The sequence below is a fragment of the Arachis hypogaea genome, chromosome 4, assembly GCF_003086295.3.
Source record: "Arachis hypogaea cultivar Tifrunner chromosome 4, arahy.Tifrunner.gnm2.J5K5, whole genome shotgun sequence".
Taxonomy (NCBI): Eukaryota; Viridiplantae; Streptophyta; class Magnoliopsida; order Fabales; family Fabaceae; genus Arachis; species Arachis hypogaea.
In genome coordinates this window covers 120,564,787-120,585,700 of record NC_092039.1, presented here as the reverse complement: position 1 = coordinate 120,585,700, position 20,914 = coordinate 120,564,787, and the positions used below count along the sequence as shown (strand labels likewise).

Here is a 20,914-nt window from a genome sequence, read left to right as displayed (position 1 = left end):
GGTTTCTATAGCGGCATAGGCGCATAGCCTGAGAGAACTAGATTTGGTATGGGCCAGTGACTGTGAGTGAATTGAATGGCTGGAGCGATCTTCCCAAGTTTATAATTTTGTATCTGTGTTTATATAAATATAAACCCCTTCATATATTTAAATGCTGATCTCTCTGTAAAGTAAATTATGGTTCTATTTCTTAGTATGGTAATGCTAGGAAGACAAAAAAAGTCCAAACTTGACTTTTTTAGCATTTGTTAATTGTCAACAATTAATAAATACTAAATAAGACAAGTTTGGATTTTTTTTGGCTTATTTTTTTTTGTCTCCCTATCATTATTGTTCTTAGTAAGTTTTACTTTTGGAAGTCCATCTCTGATGCAAGTTCTTTTTGGCTCCCCTTGTGGTAAAATTTTGGATTTGCCTTTGCCAATTACCAATTGCCATTACTTGAGTGGACCAGATGATCCTTGCCTCCTCTCATACAGACAAGCTTGTCAAATCCGAGTCCTTGTTTGTTCCAAATATATTATTTCCTAATCTATGTCGATCATCACTTATTAGACTACTATCTTCTTGATCTTCTCTTGTTCTGGGACTTTGACTAATCTTATCTGTATGACAGTATTATACTCTTAAAATGATTGTAATTGAAGTATTCAAAGCAATTAAGTGTTACAGTAAGCATGTTAAGAATGTTCTTTATCTAATAGAGCGCAAGATTATTTTTTTTTCCCTTAAATGGAAGCAACAAAGAACCGACTTTATGTTAAGCCAAAATGAATGCCCTTCTTTAATCCCTTAGATTAGATGTTCCTTCGTTGGAAAGCAGCTAATGCTTATTTAGACGTCAATATCTTTGGTGCATTTTTTCTTTATTTAGAAAACTGCAGTGTTATGGTTTAGAAGCTTTAAGTTATCCATTGCTGGTTAATAATGTTATGGCAAAGGCTTCCAAACCGGTGCCAAGAAGAGAAGCATCACACTGACAATTTAGATGTTATAATATAAAAAAGAGCTAATGTTTGATGAAAATTTTGGACAAGAAATAAGAACATTTACATTGTATCAATGGCTAACACTAGTCAAGATTCTGATTTTGTGTGACTATTATAGGTCAGGCATTTTTCTTTAATCAGAATATAGGAACGTCTTTACAGTAAAAGTTTTATCGGATTTTATAAGGCCTTCCAAATGGGTTGTGCCAATCTACATCTCTTTCGGGATTTTGACTTTCACTCAGTTGTGTTATTGACTTATTGTGAAAAGTTTGACTAAAGCTTGCCAGGAAAGAGAATTTTTTGGAGTGCTAAGGAAAATAATTTAACCATAGCAATTAGATAAAATATGAAGTCACATGATTAAATATTAAAAATTGAAAAAAATACTCTAAGGCGAGAAAAATTGTAAAATAATAAAATAAAAGATTAATCACTATTGAATTTATAATTTCTATCACATGTGAATTTTGCTATTTTAATTCAAGAGAAATTAAGATCCCATTTTCTCACTTTATCCACTTCTTTACTTTAAAGAAATTTAATTTAATAAAAAATTATAAAATACTTCCAACTGCTGAGAAAAAAATATAGGTAATCTTTAAAATTTTTATTTGGGTTTTAACTTAATCATTGTTTACACATTTTTATATTAGAAAATGCCAAGTGCTTAAAGCTTTCTTTAAATTATAGGTGATTTTCTTTCTAATAAAAAATTATTCTTTGTAACCAACCAAGTAATGCATTTGTAGCTTAATTGTACAAATTAAGTCAAGTAAATAGTTTTGAGCAATTAAAACTAATATTTTAAACACTATATAATAATAATAATAATAATAATAATAATAATAATAATAATAATAATAATAATAATAATAATAATAATAAAGAATTTGTTTTCAGTTATTAACTTATTATACATGATTAAACAAATATGGAAACTATGCCAGTTAAAAAACCAAAAAAATAAAAATAAAAACAACATAGCTGAGCTAGAATTTTAGGCGTATAAACTATGGTAGTAAGGTGATGCACGCATAAGGAAGACACCGTCAGTGGCATCGGCACTTCGCCGGAGAAAATGATCGTCTGCGTCGCCGTCGTCGGTCACCAGGTTAGCTTATCTAACTCTGCCGTTTCCCTCATCGCCGATCTCATCGTTTACTCAATTTATTTGTTTTTGTTCTCTCAAATTCTCAAAAAAAAAAAAACCCTTTTGCGTGAATGCAGAACAATCCGCTATACATACAGAGTTTCACGGAAGCAGATGATGCTCTCAAGCTGCACCACATTGTCCATTGCTCCCTCGACGTTGTTGATGAACGAGGTGCGTTTATTTTCCCCATCATGCTTTTTTCGAACCCTTAAATTCCGATCAAATTTCTCTTCTGTTTTCTTATTTTTAGCTGGAGTTCAAACTCTGGATTTTCGGTTTCTTTGTCCTTTTTTTTTAAGGATTTGGGACTTCTTTTTGTTTATCTGCAGTTGCAAGTTTTAAACTTGGATGCAAATGGTTTTTATTATTTTGGGACCCTTCTGCTTGGATAAAATTTCAATTTATGCTTTCTTAGCTGAGGTGTTCTTCCTAGATTTGGGATTTTCTTTTGTTTCCTGTATAGTGTTTGCCTTTGATCCAAATGCTGGAGCTTTTTGGACTCTCCAATAGTGAGAGTTTAATATCGGATAGATTTTATCTATTTATCTGCTCGATGTTGCTGTATCTCGGAATCTCTCATTGAACATGTTTACTTGGCAGTGAATAATCCCAAGAAATCTGGACCTTTGCTGAATGAGACGTTTCTGGGCTTGCTTTATCCTATTGAAAATTTCAAAGTGTGAGTGCATTTGTAGATTGTTAGGTGTGTTCTGTTTGATTTTCTTTAGTCCAACATATAAATTTGATGAATCTTACACGTTTGTTTCGTGATGTTTTTTGCAGGTATGGATATCTGACTAATACAAAGGTGAAGTTTATCTTGGTTACGACAGATCTGGATGTTAAAGATGCAGATGTTAGAAATGTGAGTATGACAGCATTGATGGTTACAATTTCTTGTCTTTTTTGAACAAAGTATTTAATTTGTGAGTAATTCTTTAAGCAATAATGTTAAGATATACTGAAGTCAATATTGATCAGTGGTAAAAGTGCTACCTTGATCCCAAGATCCATGGCTAACTTTCTAATATTCTAGGGGGTGATTATTGGATATCTCTTGGCAATATTTTGGCATATAATTTAACTGCTTAATGCAAATTAATTTTTATGAGATATAGTGGGGCACCCATCTAGTGCATAAATGAAAACGCTTCTGCCTTTTACACATAAGCAGTGAACGGTGACACAATGTTTCTATTGGGCAGTGTCTGTTGCCCATTTTGCTATTGTATGTAGAATTTTGATCCTTGTTTGGCATATCACGGTTAAAATGGTGGATGCTATGAGAATTAGCCAGCGTAGTAATCCTTATCTCATGATTGGATTAGTAGCCCAGGCAAGCAGTAAGAGAAATTTGAAGAGAGATCGTGTTTGTGATATGAATTGGAGGGAATCAAGTACAATAGAAAGGGAGGGTAGGGAGAGAGAAGTGCTGAGGAAGGATTGGGTGAGGTTTGGCAATGGAGATTTTAGCCACTTGAAGTGCTTCTCTGTCTTTTTCTTTTTATTATTTACTATATTACAGCTTTTCATCTTGCCTACAACCTCTTCAAAGCAGTGCTAACAAGAAATATCCATAGTGAACTGATTAAACCCTGGTATCTAGGTGCTAGAGGTTCAAGTAGAAGATTGTGTATACTGTATAGTCACTTCTGGAGCTGGTAGGTGTATGACAAGATCTGAAATAGATGTAACAGAGGTCTGAGCACTACAGCATGGCAGCATCTCAATCTCTCCCAAGGGTCTAGTCCCAATTCCCAAGCTCCTTCCCTGTTACATATGATATCTGCCCTCTAAACAGAATCACACTCTTTATTCCTTCTGTCCATCAGCTCATCACTACACCAACCTCCCTATTTCCCTCATTTAGTAACTTATGGGAGTTAGTTCTAGAATAAACGAATCTGACCCCTGGGTTCCTATCTATCACGAATCAATAATGGCGTACTTATAGTTTCTAGTTCTGATATCTGTTCTCTATCAGTTTTTAACTGAAATGCTCCATAGTCAGGACCCTGTTAACTTACTATACGGGAAAATTAGGTTAAGTTTTGTGAGCAACACTGGTACATATCATGTATATGCCAATCCATGTCATAGGGTGAGAGACCAGCATGCTATGATATAGTGTATTTTTTGGTTGATTGCATTTGCATACCTGTAATACGCTCCAGATCATAGGGGTTTTCCTTGTTAAGAACAAAGTGATTCCTAAGCTCTTTTGCTAATGGTGTGTTTGTCCTTTTCTTGCTTTGTTTTATGTTGTTCTTTTTGTGTAACATATCTTGTCTTTGTCCTTTTTTTGTTCTAGTTATTTCTTTTTGATGAAAAAATTAAGAAAGCTTGATTCATGTGTTTTTATTGTTTACACGTGAGGATATTGTGATGGATTCATGGACATATTTGATAAGATAATAACATTTGGACAAATTTTTTTACAGAAAAGATGTAAGTGTCCTTTCTTATCATGATAAGGAGAAACATGAATTCTTGGATTTAACCACTTCTTCCCTTCTTTGATATCACTCTGGATATGAGTATGACCCTTCTATGAAGAATTATACTGTTTAATGTTATTTCTTCATGGCAACTTCTGGTGGCTTGTTCTGTGCAGTTTTTCAGGAGGTTCCATGCTGCTTATGTAGATGCAGTGTCAAACCCATTTCATGTGCCAGGTAAAAAGATAACTTCCAGAACTTTCGCAGAAAGAGTCTCCACAATTGTTAAGTCATTTGGTTTGACTTCAGCCGTGTGATGAACATTTCTACAACTGGTTTCGTCCATTTCTTCGTTGACATCTGGCATGAAGCTGCTTCTGTTATCTTTGTCAGTTTTGGCCATTATAATTTTAGTGTTTGTTAGGAAGTGAATCTTATTTTGGCAAACTTCATTCATGTTCAATGTATAATGTTCAATATGAATTGTTGCTTTTGTCTATCATTTTGCTATCTGCTATCTGCTATCTGCACATCTGAGATTTGAAAATTTATCGATCTATTGATTCTATTCTGAAGTCAATTTGTTAGGAGTGAGTTATGACGTATCAATAACATATTCTTGTGCGTTCTGAAAGCTGCAGATTCAATAATTGAAATAGCCACTTAAAATATGACCAACCCAAAATTCATATAAGAGGATTAATTCCCCTGGTTTGAAGATCTCATTAATCAAAGATCAAATAGCATTGAAAATTATAAGTTGAGGATACCAATTAGAAGAGTTGAATACCATCCATTAGATGATGATGATATGATAAAATACCAATTCAATTCAACTGTACTAGAGATTTGTGAAATGAATGAGAAATTGTATATCCAGGTTCATTTTAGTACATAATCATCTTTATATAGACTCTAGCCGGTGCAACTAACTGAAACTAATTGTGATTAACTAATTATATTATCTAACTAATTATGTTGATTAACTATCATAACTTATATTCTAATAAACCACACTCGAACTGCCTCAATCAGGTTACCTGTTTGATGCAAGTGCAGCCAAGTGGCTTCCACTACTAAGGGAAAATGACATTTTTTTGTCCACGATATCCTTCGGTCTAATATGTCAAAGACTAATCCATGATGAATCTAAACTCTATTTTATGAATTTGACATTAGCCAATAAATTGCTTATTGCTGTACGCATAAGGCGAGTTGTATTAAAGAATATCTTTCAAAATCCAAAATACAAGATTAGTATTTCAGCCTATAACCATTGGTGCACATTTAGTGTTGTTGACACTTATGATTTCTCCATGAGCCTTTTCCTTCTTGAATATTCTATAAGAATCAAACATCAAAATATGAAAATCTCTCAAATAGCTTAGCTAGTTGAGCTTGTAATGTTATGTCTAATGATATAACTTAGCTCCACAAGAAGTATTCACCAAAAATTTTAATATATATTGTGTGTGGGTGGAGTTGAAACTCATTTTGACCCCCTGAAATTTGGATCCGGCTTCAATTTCGATCCTCAAATTTTTAGTTACTCAATTAACACTCCCAAATATTGGATCATGTCTCACGTTTGTCCCTGTAGTTATCTCCGTTAACGGAGAGCTGATGTGGTACGTTAAGTTGACACGTAGGAAACTCTAAAACAACGCCGTTTTATGTTCCCTCCAAATTTTCACTCAATGCAATGTTGTATAAGGGTTTCGTTAGGTTAAAAAAGTTGGGTCAACCTATAAATGAAGACACAGACGTAACTTGACACTTCTTCTTCCTTCTCCTTTTCTTCTATTCTTCTTTCCTATGTTTTTGTTCTTCTCGTCTGCTTGACTGTGAGAAAGGAAAATCAGAGTAACATTCGTCGTGTATTGGACTGTTGGGTAAGGTTGTTGAACAAGTAGCATTGTCGTGGAAAGAAACGACGAAAATCAAGTTAGTCAGTGAAGGTTTTATTTTTTTTTACAAATTTGTTGATACTCTATTCTTGGCTTTTGAGAGCACTCTAACATGACAAGGAATTGTTGGAGATGTGCTTTTACGCAAAAAATAATGAAGGTGTAGTGCATGTGTACCTTAAGCATAGAAATACTAAATCTGAAGGTGATGAGGTTCCACAACTGATCCATTGACCCCCAATCCAAAAACTCCTATTTTTGACACCACCTCGAATCCATCTTCATGTATTCCAAACACACCTCATGGACAAAATACTTTCACATCCCCCAAACCAAACTCTACACCTCCAATTATGCCCAACTTTGAACCTGAAGCCCAGCCCACCTCAGATCCTGGACCCGAGGCTTTTGAGAATTCAAGTGATGATGATTCTGATTCTTAGATGGTTGCAGCAAGAACTAGGGAGTTGAAAATGAAGAAAAATAAGGAAAAACATAAGACATGTCTTGAAGACTTGTGTGAAGAGGATGAGCTGATAGTTCAAAATTCTGATGAAGAAGTTGACCTGAGGCAAGTGATAGGAAAATTCAGTGAGTTCCAGCCACCATATGAAGTCTTTGATGCATACCACGATGATTCCGATGAAAATGATTCATGGCAATCTGAGGACATGAAGACCCCACCTAATTCGAACGAAGAATCTAATGTGGATAATGACGATGTTTTTCCAATGTTCAAGGAGGGAACAAGATTTGGAGAGCTAAAATTAGAAGTCGGGATGAAGTTCAATAGCAAACATGACTTCTTTGGTTGAAATAAATGTGTTAGAAAATCAATTTAGTTTGAAACAAATTTTGATCTGATTGTATATAAGCTGTTTGTGGTTGAACATCCTCATTGATTACATGTAAACTGGATTTCAGGCATGCCATGTGTCCACGCATGTGTTGCAATAGTTAGATTCAATGGAAATCCTGAAGACTATTGTCATAACTGGTTGATAATGGACTCGTATAGAGAAATATATAAGCATTTCTTGAATTCCATCCTTGGACAAGCAATGTAGGAAAAGTCTCAATTTAGTAGGCCTCAAGCTCCCAAAATTCGGAGGAAGCTAGATCCTTTGAAGAAGAAAAGATAGAAGGATGCAGATGAAGAACCTTCAGGAAGTAAGAAGAGTAAGACCGGAGCAACAAAACTAGCTAGAAAGTACAAAGAGTTTATTTGTACTTATTGTGAGAAGGTCACACGAAAAGAAGCTGCTCTCACAGAAAAGCTTATGACATTGTAGCTGCCCTCGCTGTTGCTACAGCAGCTATAATAGCTAAGGAGAAAGAAAAGAGTTCTAATACAAATGAAGCCAAAGAGGGTCCGTCTGCACAAGAGGAGAAAGAGAACATGACCCTGCTCCAGCCATTGATGTTGCTACTTGTGAGGCCCCACCAAATGCTAATGTTCCTTCAGAGATTATGCTATCACAGACACCTTTTTTACTACCAGATTCTGGAGAACAATAACAAATAACCATCCATGTTGTCTTATTATTTGTGTGTTTAAGGTTTATGTTAAATATTTGTTCAATTTAATTGTGTATTTAAACTAATTTGGACTTGTATTCTACTCATGCAACTATAGCTTACTCCTGCAATGAGGCCCAACAAATTATAAGCTAAGAGAAAAGCATCTCCAGCCCCAGGATCGGCAATTGTGGACCCATTGCAGAAAGCAAGTTCTGGAACAACTTCAAAGATAGCTGAAGTCATAAAATTTATCCCTACACCTGGAGTGAAGCCAGCATTCAAACCTCCTAAGAAGAAATGAATGATATTTAGCAGTCATGGATTATTATAGTTAGGGTAGTTATTTTCTTAATTATGTTTATTGTGTGCACTGGAACATGGTTATGTGTGTCCATATACTTGGCTATTTTATTGAAGACTTTCTGAATGTATTTTGTTCATGTCTTTCTAGTTATCTGTTCAGTTACTGGCTTGCAATGCATGTGGATATTGACTATGAATACCCTTTTTTGGACCCTAAATGTAGACACTTTATTTCAAGCTTATGAATGGTAGCAGTATGTTTAATACTTAGCCACACTTCTTCATCGACACAACATTATGCATGTACCAGAGGAGCTAACACATGTTTTTTTTTTCATAATTGCTTAATACAATGCTTTCATTCACCCTCAACATATATAGTTTTAGGTCCATACCTTTAATTAACATTTAATCATACTTACACCATGCATAACAGTCAAAAACACACCTAAACAAATAACCAAACTTAAAATACTAATCCATAGTTTCAAACACCTAATTTCAACTTCTATTGAAGTAATTCTCTATGTTAAATTCATCTTCCAACTATCATTATTGCTTGTAGGTTGTGTTTTGTCCACTAAGCTCTGTTCTCCTTTAGCGTCTACCCACATAAAGAAATTCTTCCAGAACTCTGTCAATTCCACATCAACCAACAAAAAGAAAAAAATTTAAGCATACTCATCAAACAAAAGTACCAGTTGCAACACATTGAAGAAGAAGACATTGAGAACTTACATTATAATTTGGACATCCATAAAAGGGTCTCTCAAGATTGGCATTCGTTCCAGACCATCGCAACACTGGACGCATTCCACAACCACACCAATCAAGAATCTTCCCCAAACTCCCATGAGTAAGGTTACTCACGGAAGCTCCATGAGAACGTGATCGTGCAGAACTCCCTGCAGCTTGGCTTCCTGAACTCATCATTTTTCCAGCAAAGTCTCGAACGTTTTGGGAAAAGTGGGCTGCAAATTAGGATTTTAACATCTATATACGGGTCAAATTGAGTGAAAACAATTGTTACCATATCATTCACTCATCAATTGGGTGCCATATGGATGCATACCGTGTTAACTTAACATGCCACATCAGCTTTCCATTAACGGAAATAACTATAGGGACAAACGTGAAGTACGATCTAATATTTAGAGGTGTTAATTAGGTAATTAAAAATTTGGGAGTCGAAATTGAGACCGAATCTAAATTTCAGGTGCCAAATTAAATCTCAACTCGGGTGGGTGTGAGAGAGAGATTGATCAAAAGAGATTTATCATTTCTTAACTAAGTGTAGAGACTTTGATTTTCGCTTTTGGTAAACTGTCTCATTCATAATCGAGCTGCCCACAAATTAGTTTTATTTTTATTTTTTAAGTTGTGAAATATTCACCGTTAAATATAGTGATTAACTTTTTGTTATTCTTATGGTGTTTTCAATTCGACAAATTCAAAATTAATTTATCGCAAATCGACTAGGAGATCATTCTAAGAAATTCGAAAGAAAAAAAAAGATAATTAATTACTATATTTAACGGTAAATATTCCAGTAGCATATTCAAAAAAGTATTAGAACTGTGTTTATAATTGATATTAAATGGTCTTATAAAGAGGCAGTATGATGACCATTAATAATTATTATTAGTATTTAGTACTATAAAGTGTATATGGAGGTGGGCCATTTTGATACAAAATAATAACACAATCTAGACTAAATTCATTGCACTCATTCGAGACATTACTATCTGAGTTAAAGTGCATTATCCACATTGTCGATCAACCATCATTCCCCGCCGGTGTTGACTATGACATAATATATTATTTGCTGCTATTCTATAAAAAAAAATGTTAATTTCATTTTCAAAAGATTATTTAAGTAATTTAATTTTTTAATTACAATTATAAAATTAAAACAATTAAAAAAATTACATGGGAGAAAAAAAAACATTGTTTGAAGCTTATTTTACTGTATTGCTACCATGCCAAATTAATCTTCTAACTAAATTTGGTGTTGCTTCAAAGCAATCAAAACAACACTTTTACATCGGCATCACTTTTTACTTCAAAAGAAAAATGGATTGTTTTAAAAAGCTTGGATGAACTTAATTAACCAATGCCAAATTGCCAATGTATAATGCCAAGTACGTAACCACTCGTAGCTTCATTCTTGTTTTTTCCTATCTGTTATGATCCCTGGTGATAAGTGGTAACCATGGTTCTTTCTTTATCAAGGAATAAGATGGGCTTGTCACTCTCATACATTTTTTTTAATCTAATTTTAGACTAAATTAGCTATTTATTCTCTCAAAGATTTATACACATCAATTTATATATTTTAGGTAAAATTTCTTCTCTCTCTCTTTTTTTTTTTCTGCCTTTATATCCACCTTTTCGCCTATCCATCATCACAGAAATGAACATAGAATTAATTAAAGAGAAAGTTTTGCCGTTTTTTGGAATTGCCATTTAGTGATCTGCGTGAAGGGAAAGAAAATTATAGTTTAGTGTAATGATAAAGAAAAATGTGAATGTTAGTATGTTATGTTGTTCTTTGAACTCCAGTACATAAATGTGTGCAAAGAAAAATACAATGAGCGATTCAATTAGGGATTCCAGTAGGATGAGTAGGAGCAAATTTTTGTCCTATTTGACTCCATTTCACCTTATAATATTCACATAGAATTCGTTCTACTTTTATCTAAAAGTAGCAAAAAGTTGAATTTTAATTTGTTTCTGCGAGTACTTGTTTTGCCTTATCCGTCTTTATAATTATTAAAATTTAACAAATAAAATAAAATTTTAAAATTTAAATAACTATCATTACATACATAATATAAATTACGGTACAAATTTAAATATAATATAATATTATTAATTATTATATATATATTACATATATTATATATTAAAATTATATATATACCAAGACGGATATATATTACCTAAATTCGATCCCGTTCTCTGCTGTCCCCTATCTAATCCAAGACCCCTCTCCGACTGAGTAGGAAAGATAATTACTGATAAGTTCAGATAATGTTACCATTCCTAAATTCAATCAATAAAAATAGTTTATTGAGTTAATAGGTAATACTGTTTCTTAAAATTAGTTTCAAGTCTTAAATTGATATTTGAATTTTCAGTTGTCTCAGTTTAAATCCTAGATTTTTATTCAATATCCTCACATTAGTTCCTCAAGTGATTACTATTAATGTCATGTTACTAGACCGTCAATACTACATATCAAAACAAATTAAACTAAATTTGACCACATAGAATAAAATAGTGAAATGTCGTCATGTTGACATATACTGTAGTGTTACATGTCATAGCATTTTGCTTATATATCAGTTTGATATTATGAGTTATAGTATACGAGTTGTGGAAAAAGAATAGGTAAAAGTGTGCAAAAGAACAAAAATAAGAAATAAGAATAAAAAGAGAAGAGACGAGAGTTTGGAAAAAACGGAATTTCAGTACTAAGTTAAAATAATTGATTTTAAAAATATTCAATACAGCAAAATAGGTTTATATATAATACATCTAACTATGGTTAAATTATACTAGAGTTAATATAAGTAATTGATTATGGTTAAAATGTAACAAACTCTAGCTACTATATACAGAGGATAAAAAACTAACTAGTAGTGATTTAATAAATTTTTAAGTTTGAATACTACAATTAATGAAATTCAAGTAAATGATACCCTCTCTCAAACTTGGAATGAATAGAATGTAGTGAATGAAGAAGGGGCTAAAGTTTTGGTGAACACATCACCCACTTGGTGTGAGGAGAAATTAGGGAGTAGCTTTAAAGTTTCATTGTGAGTTTAATCCCAAATCGTATGATAATTAATTTCAATGTGTTTTATTCATTTATGAAACACCGGATTTACTGTGATATGGAGGGCAGATTGATTGTCGCAGAAGAGAGTAAAAGAAAGCTAAGATTTGAGACCAAAATCACCAAAAATGTATCGAAGCCAAACACCTTCACAAGTTGTGACGGCTAAAGCTCGATATTCAATCTTGGCTGAGGAGTGAGCAACCATTGTCTGCTTCTTACTTTTCCAACTGATAAGAGAAGAGTCGAGAAAGAAACAATATCCGAAAACCGATCGCAAAATCAGAATAGCCATGCAATTTCAAATCACTCGAGCAATTAAATAAAAGACCAGTGGTTGGAGACCCCTTCAAGTAGTGAAGCATGTGAGTTCTACTGTAAAATGTATATCTGTGGCACAATCAAGGTACTAACTTAATTTGCTGACGGCAAAGCAAATGTCATGTCTTGTGTTGGTCAAATAAATTAATCGACCAATCACCCTTCGATAGGGAGTGAGATCGGATAGTGTAGTACTTGAGGTTTTGGAAAGTGACTTCAAATAATCAATAGGAGTAGAGGCTGCTTTGGCATCCAAGAGACCAAACTCTTCAAGTAAATTGAGGGTGTACTTATGCTGATACAAAGAGATTCCAGTGGCACTTTTGGCCACTTCCATCCCAAGGAAGAATTTCAATTTTTCAAGATCTTTAGTGCTAAAATGATCATCAAGTAGCTGTTTGACTTGCTCAATCTCAATAAAATCATTGCCAGAAAGAACTAAGTCGTCCACATAGATAAGAATGGTTGTAAAATCGCCATTAAAAGACTTGGTGAATAGAGAATGATCATGTGGTGACTGATGATAATCGGATTGAGTGAATGTGGAGCAGAGCTTGTTATTCCATTGTCTACTGGCCTGTTTCAATTCATATAGACTCTTTTGAAGCTTGTATACTATATTAGGAGTTACCTTTAACCCAGGGGGAGCTTTCTTATAAACGTCTTCAACAAGATTACCGTGTACGAAAACTGTATTAATATCTAATTGGTGAAGGAACCAGTTTTGTTTTGCGGCATGGCTAAGAGAATGTGTAAAGTGGTCATTTTGATGACAGGGCTGAACGTATCGAAATAATCAAAGCCGGCAGTTTGATTGAAATCCTTCGCCACCAAATGAGCTTTATATCTCTCAATAGAACCATCCGAGTTATACTTGATTTTGAAAATTCACTTGCACCCATTACTTTCTTTCCGCGAGGGAGAGAAGTAAGAGCCCATGTCTTATTCTTCTCAAGAGCCTTCAACTAAACAGTAATGGCTTGTTTCCAACAATCTTAAAGAATAGCTTGCTCATAAGTCCTTGGTTCTATGTGTGTGGAGATAGCTAAAGAGAATTGCCTTGTGAAAATCTGACTTTATTTTTTGTTCTTAGAGAAATCAGCACAAATCTAGCCCAAGTGTGATAGTTCTGAGTGGTTAAAGGTGTAGTAGCCAGAGATATACCTGAAATTTCAGCATGATGCAGGAAGAAAGGGTTTGATGGGTCTTGACCAGGATTTGTTGCTGTTCGTGTGAACTGTGTCTGATATGCTGAGAATTGTGTCATCATCCGCGCAAAATTTTCCATGTCTGTCGGTGAGAAGTCTCGATTTGCTTCATTTTCACCGATCGTTTGATTAATCAATTCGCCCCGTGAAGCAACCATTGATATATGCCTACTCAAACACGAAAATTAGAACTGAAACTCGAATCTCTTCGCACTGTAGAGAGCACACAAATTTCGTCACCTCTACACTCATCGCACCATGTGAAAAAAAGAATTGGTGAGAGCGTACAAAGGAACAAAAATAAGGAATAGAAATAAGAAGAAAAAAGACAAAAATTAAAAAAAAAACAGAATTTCAGTACTAGATTAAAATGATTGATTTCAAAAATATTCAATATAGCGAAATGAATTAATATACAATACATCTAACTATGGTTAAATTATATTAGAGTTAATCTAAGTAATTGATTATAGTTAAAATATAACAAATTTTAGCTACTATACACGGAGGGTAAAAAACTAACTAATAATGATTGAACAAATTTTTAAATTTAAATACTATAATTAATGAAATTCAAGTAACGGTGACACCAATAGCTAATTTTAATCCTTAAATTTAAAAAATAAATGAAATTAGTAAGTTTCAATCACATAAGGCACTCCAACTATTATTACACATTCACAAATTCAAACTGGAAATGTGATAACCCGCTAAAGTCTAAACCTTGGTTATAATATTTTGGTGTACAATGCAATTTCCTCATTGTTTGAACTTTGTTTGATAGGGTGTGGTATGGGAACGTAATTAAGAAAAATTCATAGTTTTTAATTACTATTTATTTCCAGGTTTCCACAAATAAATGCACGTGAATGATCACTTTTGATCATGGACCCAAAATTCAACCGAAATTAAAGTGGACATTGCATTGGAGAGGGTTCTATTTTTGGCGTTTATGACTCTTTATCAGTGCATAATTCGGCCATTGACATAATTCTTTTCTACTCTCTTTATGATGATGATTGCAACCCACATTAATTAGGTGTTTAATAACCTTAATTATATTGTAGCTTGAGAAATGAGAAGGCTAGTTTATGGTCAAATATTCTCTGGTTTTGGAATTGTATTTCCCCTTACACAACAAAATATTTCAATAGAGGTATAATAATTGCATCTATAACCTGTGTCAATGCTTTCCCTTATAAGGTAAATTAAATGTTTATAGAAAATCTAAAATGTATACGTTAATGGTGTACAATTATTTGATAATATGTGATTAAAATTAAAATCATGATGAGTAATAACAAGCTATTGTATTATAATCACTCAATATAATTGTTAAATTAAAATATCAAAATTAATTCAATTTCAAATATTGATAACCATGTGTTTTGATAAGAGAAAAGGAACATTGATTAGTAACTTAACCTATTAGTATTATAAAATTAAGAATTCAAATAGCAACCTTCATTCACATAATTAGCAAAGATAATTTATTCAAAAAATAATCATGTTGTGATATTCAACTGAAAGATTCATTTATTATTATTATTATTATTATTATTATTATTATTATTATTATTATTATTATTATTATTATGTGAATAACCTGGACTAAACTTCGGTTACAGGAGTTAACGTCGAGATTTAATCTTTAACGCCAAGGTATAAGTTGGGATGGTCTAAACTTCTCATTCAGAAGAATGTCACTTTACGAAAAGTACGAATAAAGGGGAAGTGTACTTGCAAAAGACACTTCAATACTTAAGTTAGTACTCTAAATTTAGTGTGTCTGTTAAGGATAAGATATCATACTTTTATAGGTTGAGTATAAAAAATTGGTTACATTATCGTTGATTATCTGAATTGAAGAGTAGTTATTAGGTTTTAATAAGTGATAATATTTAGTCGAACGTTTTTATTCTAAGACGTAACATATAACGCCGAATTATAGCGTAAAGTGTCGAGTTATGGTGCATAAATCCGAGTTACGATAGATTTGTAACAGCTGTATCAATTATATTATGCCTTTTGGATAATTCAATATATAATTAATAAATAATGAAAAATATTTGTACAATTATGAGTGCTGAAAAATCCGGAATAAAACGAGTGAAATTAACAAATAGAGTTTCATTTTTGTGGAATTTGAAGGAACTTTTTTTAATGATTATTTTTTTTTGTTTGACAGAAGATTTTCTTCTCTTCTTAGTTGTTAGATTTGGTGTTGGAAACTCCTTGAGTTTTCTAAGATGTCCTGGTCACACATAACTCTGACACGATCCGATTGATAAGGGGACACGTGTATCATACACTGTTGATAAGCCAGTTAACTTCACACAAGCTGTAAAAAAACACCACAATTTCCACGTGTCATCATCTCACACCCCATCTCATTGAATTTCCCCATGATCACTAACCAAACAACTTATCATTGCTTCAATTTACTTTCTCTCTCTCTCTCTCTTGACAAAAGATAAAAGATATGCAATTGGCATTGACTTTTCTCTTTTTCAATATTTGTTAATATAATATTATTGATTTAATAGATGTTGACTCATCATTGATTATAATATGATAATATCTCCTCTCACAAATAATTGTCATTTTGATAAATTAGTATATTATTAATTTTTTAATGTGCTGATTTTATATTAAAAATGCACCATTAATAGATAGATATAGTAATTTTGTTTACTAATTTGATTTGCAAAAATGGTATATTAATATAAAAGTTGACTATTAAATCAATCATATAATTTTTTATATACATATATCATAATTATTTTATTTAATTTGACAAAATTCTTATAAAAGTATAACCTTTTAACAAAAAACTTTCTTTTTCTTTTTGTTTTTTTAAAACACAAACTTAAGAATTTGGATTTATAAATTAAGACATGTATCTTCTTAATCAATCTTTTATTACTTGGTTTGTGTCATTATCTAATAAAATATAAATTTTATTAGGATTTATTCTTTTTCCTTTAAAAATAATTATTACTTTGACTTTTTAATACATTGAAAAATTAATATGCTCATACACAAAATAAATCTATATACATTAATTTTTTAATGTATTAAAAAAAAGTTAAAAAAGGAATATTATTCTTAAACAGATGCTGCTGCTGTACTAGTTAATATCTGGTGTTATGTCCGAACTTTCTCTCTCCAAAAAGCAGTTTCTCTCTCTAGGATAGAGGTATGGAGCCCATAGCTTTGCTGTCTTGTAGCTTCTTCATTGTTGGGCTTTTATGGGGCTTGTCTGCTCAGCTAACAAGAAATGTTTAAAAGGAGCCAAAATAATAAACTTTATTGTCATTTTTAATTTTATAATTCTTCAATTCCATGCACATCTTCTTCTATCTTCAACAATTTTCAATTTTTTCTCCATCATCATCATATGCATAGTTCATACACAGTAGCCTGCTACATATGAGAAGGTACAGAGTTGAAAGGAAAAGGGAAAAAAAAAAGGAAGATCAAACCCACTTGTGTTCTTTCTTCTTTCTTTCTTTCTTTCTTTCTTTCTTTCTTTCATGTTTGATTTGATGGATCCAGAGATCTAAATGCTTTCACCCCTTCACCTGTTTTATTATTTTCTTTTTCCCCCAGATCATCCATATCTATATTCTTCAATTGGGGCATAATTCAGTATAAGCTTAAGCTTCTAGATAATCAAAGGTTTAATTTTTGAGGGTGAGATCTTTCTCCTGACTTTTACTTTGTCCTTTTATTGAGTTACTAGGTTGTTTTTTTTCTATGAAACTAATAGGCTATCTTTGTTGTCATTTTTGGCTTTTATAGAGATTAGTGTTGTTGGGATTTCATCTTCCAATGTAAATGTTAGGTTACATTTCCAAAGGGCTGACCAAAAGTTTGTTTTGACCAAAAAGAGTTCAATTTTTACTTGTCCCTATTGAGCTGTTATACTGTTTGTGATTGAAAAAGCAACAAAAGATTAAGAGTTTTGGGGGTGTTGGGTTGTGTTGAACTTATAATTTGACTTAATCTTTCATAATTTGTTCATTCTGTTAAAGTTTGTAGTGAATTAATTTATCATCTTCATTATTGTTGTGGTGACTGGTGTGTAGTGAAGGACTAAAATCAACTGTGACTGAAAAATTGTTTTGGGGTTGAAGTTGTTCTTGGATGGTTGGTAGATGTGGAAATTCCTGAAGGTTGTGTGGTGAGATGAGGGATGTTATCAGAGTTGATGAACTTTTTGAGGGCCTGCTTTCGGCCAGGTTCGGATAGGTATGGACATGGTGGTTCGGATGCTGGAGGAAAGCAGGATGGACTATTGTGGTACAAAGACTCCGGGCAGCATTTGCACGGCGAGTTTTCGATGGCTGTTGTCCAAGCCAACAACTTGCTGGAGGATCAGAGCTATATCAGATCAGGATGTTTAAGCACAAATGAGTCTGGCCCTTTTGGCACCTTTGTTGGTGTCTATGATGGCCATGGAGGGCCAGAGACGTCGCGGTTTATCAATGACCATCTAGTTCACCATCTTAAGAGTAAGTGACTTGAACACCAAGAAAAAAAAGGTTTCCTTGTTAAAGCAAATTATTGTTGTTTCTTAGAGATGTTTAGTGGAATGGCTTTCATTTCAGGGTTTAGTGCAGAGCAACAATCAATGTCAGTGGATGTTATTCGCAAATCGTTCCAAGCAACAGAAGAAGGATTTACATCCCTGGTTGCCACACAATGGTCGATGAAACCACAAATTGCAGCTGTAGGATCATGCTGTCTTGTTGGTGTTATATGCAATGGAAGCCTTTATGTGGCGAATGTTGGTGATTCGCGGGCTGTTATGGGAAGAGCAGTTAAGGCAACTGGGGAAGTTTTGGCTGTCCAGTTGTCTGCAGAACACAATGCATCGATAGAATCCGTAAGACAGGAGCTGAAATCTATGCACCCTGATGATTCACAGATTGTTGTTCTGAAGCATAATGTGTGGCGTGTGAAGGGCCTTATCCAAGTAAGTTCATTCTAACTGATAAAATGAGGTTTACAACTGTTGAACTCTGATTTCAATGAATTATCTATAGATAAGGCATAGGATATGATAGCGTTGTTTGATCTATGTAGTTGAATCTATCTAAGTCATGAAATGTTCCAAATTCCCTCGGCTTTGTGCAATTCGGCTCTAGCAACTTCTTTTGATTTACGATGTCATTGCGCCTTATCATATATCATGTCTGCAATAAGCCTGTTTGACAATAATTTAGCAAAAGTTAGTTACATTCGAAAAGTAGGACCTTGAGATTGTCATATCTGATCCTTCTCTTCAGCTTTGTGAAATCAAGTTTTATTAGTTTTGGACATAGTAACTACATTATTTCTAGTCCTGCATCTATTTTACCAATTTACCTACTCAGATAAACCAATTTCTTTATCATTCTTGTGTTATGAGCTTCAGCATGGCTTGACTTGGAGCTTTTTCTTCACTCCATTATTTCTCCATTTTCATCCTGCAGGTTTCTCGATCTATTGGCGATGTATATCTTAAAAAGGCCGAGTTCAACCGAGAGCCTCTATATGCAAAGTTTCGCCTTCGCGAACCAATAAAGAAGCCTATATTGAGCTCAGAACCATCTATATCAGTGCACCAGTTGCAGCCACAAGATCAGTTCGTTATATTCGCATCCGATGGGCTTTGGGAACACTTTAGTAATCAAGAAGCAGTGGATATAGTTCAACATAATCCCCGCAATGTAAGTTATATATTTAAATACTCTTCTAGACTGGAAATTATTTTAGACTAAAAGAATTCAATGTGGAATTTCACTGATCTTTTTGTCCTGAATAGTGTTGAATGTTACTGTAATATTTGCTTCTCTTCATATAATCCTTTATCATGTTGCAAGTCCAATCATATTAGGAGCTTTAACCTTACTTCAACTAATTTTCCTTCTCAATCTCATGCATTGTAACATCCTCATTACTATGATCTACTATCTCAAAACTCAAATAAATACAAGCATCTGATTGGATCTTTTTTCTTTAGGGAATTGCAAGGAGGCTGGTTAAAATTGCTCTGCAAGAAGCAGCAAAGAAAAGAGAAATGAGATATTCAGACCTTAAGAAAATCGACCGAGGGGTTCGTCGCCATTTCCACGACGATATCACTGTGATTGTTGTGTTCATAGACTCAACTTTTGTGAGCAGGGCAACCTCTGTCAAGTTCCCTTGTATTTCTCTTAGAGGCGGCGGCGTCAGCCTTCCTTCTAACACACTGGCACCTTGTACAACCCCGACAGAGGCCGGCGCCACCTGATTATTTAAGTTGCATCCTATCTTTGTCTTTTTCATTTTCTTGTGTGAATACCAGGTATCTTCAAGTAGCAATGAGAAGAGAGCAGCACATGCAATTCTTTAAATGTGAAACTGTAACATGTAGAATTATAATACTCATGTTTTAGGTTCCTTCCCACAAATCAAAAGAACAGAAAAGGCATATATATATGATGACCATCCATAAGAGTTGCCTTGGCACCATTTACCTTGTTCAGTGTTCATTTGCATGTAACCATTTCTGGGGAAGTTTTTTCTTTTTTTCCAGCTGTATATAGAGCTTTGTAGTCTATTCAATGGAAGGTGGCAGATGGAGAGTTCATGTTGTGAAAGAAATTAAATGAGTGACATTTTCAGGGAATACATACATGTTTCATTATTTCAACTTCAATGCTTAGATTTTGAGAGAATTAATGTGTTAATACTTCCTTTGTTCTTTGTCATCTGTATCTAGATTGATATCAAGGAACTAATTAATTATTTTTCAGCCAATATCACATTATCTAGTCGTCGTTTAGACTAGTTACTTAGATGGTTAGGGACCGAGTAGAAATTTTTGAATTATAGATGACATTTTATTCTTCAGATATGTACTCTTAAAAAAATTGTTTAATATTGATTAAGAGCAATGCTAGGGGGACAGCAATTTTTGTGATTGTTAGCCATCAATTAACCATCAATGATGATTTGATGGTGTGAGATTGGTGTGAGATTTCATCCAATGGCTCACATTTCTCTGCTAGTTACATGCTGGCCAAAATTCAATAGAATTGCTGGCCCCTAGACTTTCTCATTGATTAATTAAGAGTTAATTATATATATATATATATATATATATATATATATATATATATATATATATATATATATATATGAATTAATCAATGGCTATCAAGGGAAATAATATAGCTCCAACATAGGTTAGGGGTGGAA

General features: G+C 33.3%; 2 protein-coding genes across 5 annotated transcripts; both read left to right on the top strand.

The window, feature by feature from the left end:
• The first annotated feature begins 1,928 nt into the window (after nt 1–1,928).
• Nucleotides 1,929–5,158, top strand: LOC112797639 (uncharacterized). Its single transcript, XM_025840678.3, has 5 exons — nt 1,929–2,103; nt 2,220–2,316; nt 2,746–2,824; nt 2,929–3,010; nt 4,760–5,158. The coding sequence occupies exons 1-5, from the start codon at nt 2,071–2,073 to the stop codon at nt 4,898–4,900; spliced, it is 432 nt and encodes a 143-aa protein (XP_025696463.1). The 5' UTR covers nt 1,929–2,070; the 3' UTR covers nt 4,901–5,158.
• An 11,606-nt stretch (nt 5,159–16,764) lies between these two features.
• LOC112797638 (probable protein phosphatase 2C 79) lies at nt 16,765–20,391 on the top strand. Of its 4 annotated transcripts, none has more exons than XM_025840675.3 (6): nt 16,802–17,124; nt 17,297–17,380; nt 17,776–18,201; nt 18,298–18,665; nt 19,165–19,401; nt 19,695–20,391. In XM_025840675.3, the coding sequence occupies exons 3-6, from the start codon at nt 17,883–17,885 to the stop codon at nt 19,962–19,964; spliced, it is 1,194 nt and encodes a 397-aa protein (XP_025696460.1). In that variant the 5' UTR covers nt 16,802–17,124; nt 17,297–17,380; nt 17,776–17,882; the 3' UTR covers nt 19,965–20,391. The 4 variants fall into 4 exon arrangements, with proteins under 4 accessions (XP_025696461.1, XP_025696460.1, XP_029153829.1 ...); XM_029297996.2 differs by having other exon boundaries at nt 16,808–16,883; XM_025840676.3 differs by lacking the exon at nt 17,297–17,380 and having other exon boundaries at nt 16,765–16,883.
• Nucleotides 20,392–20,914: the final 523 nt, after the last annotated feature.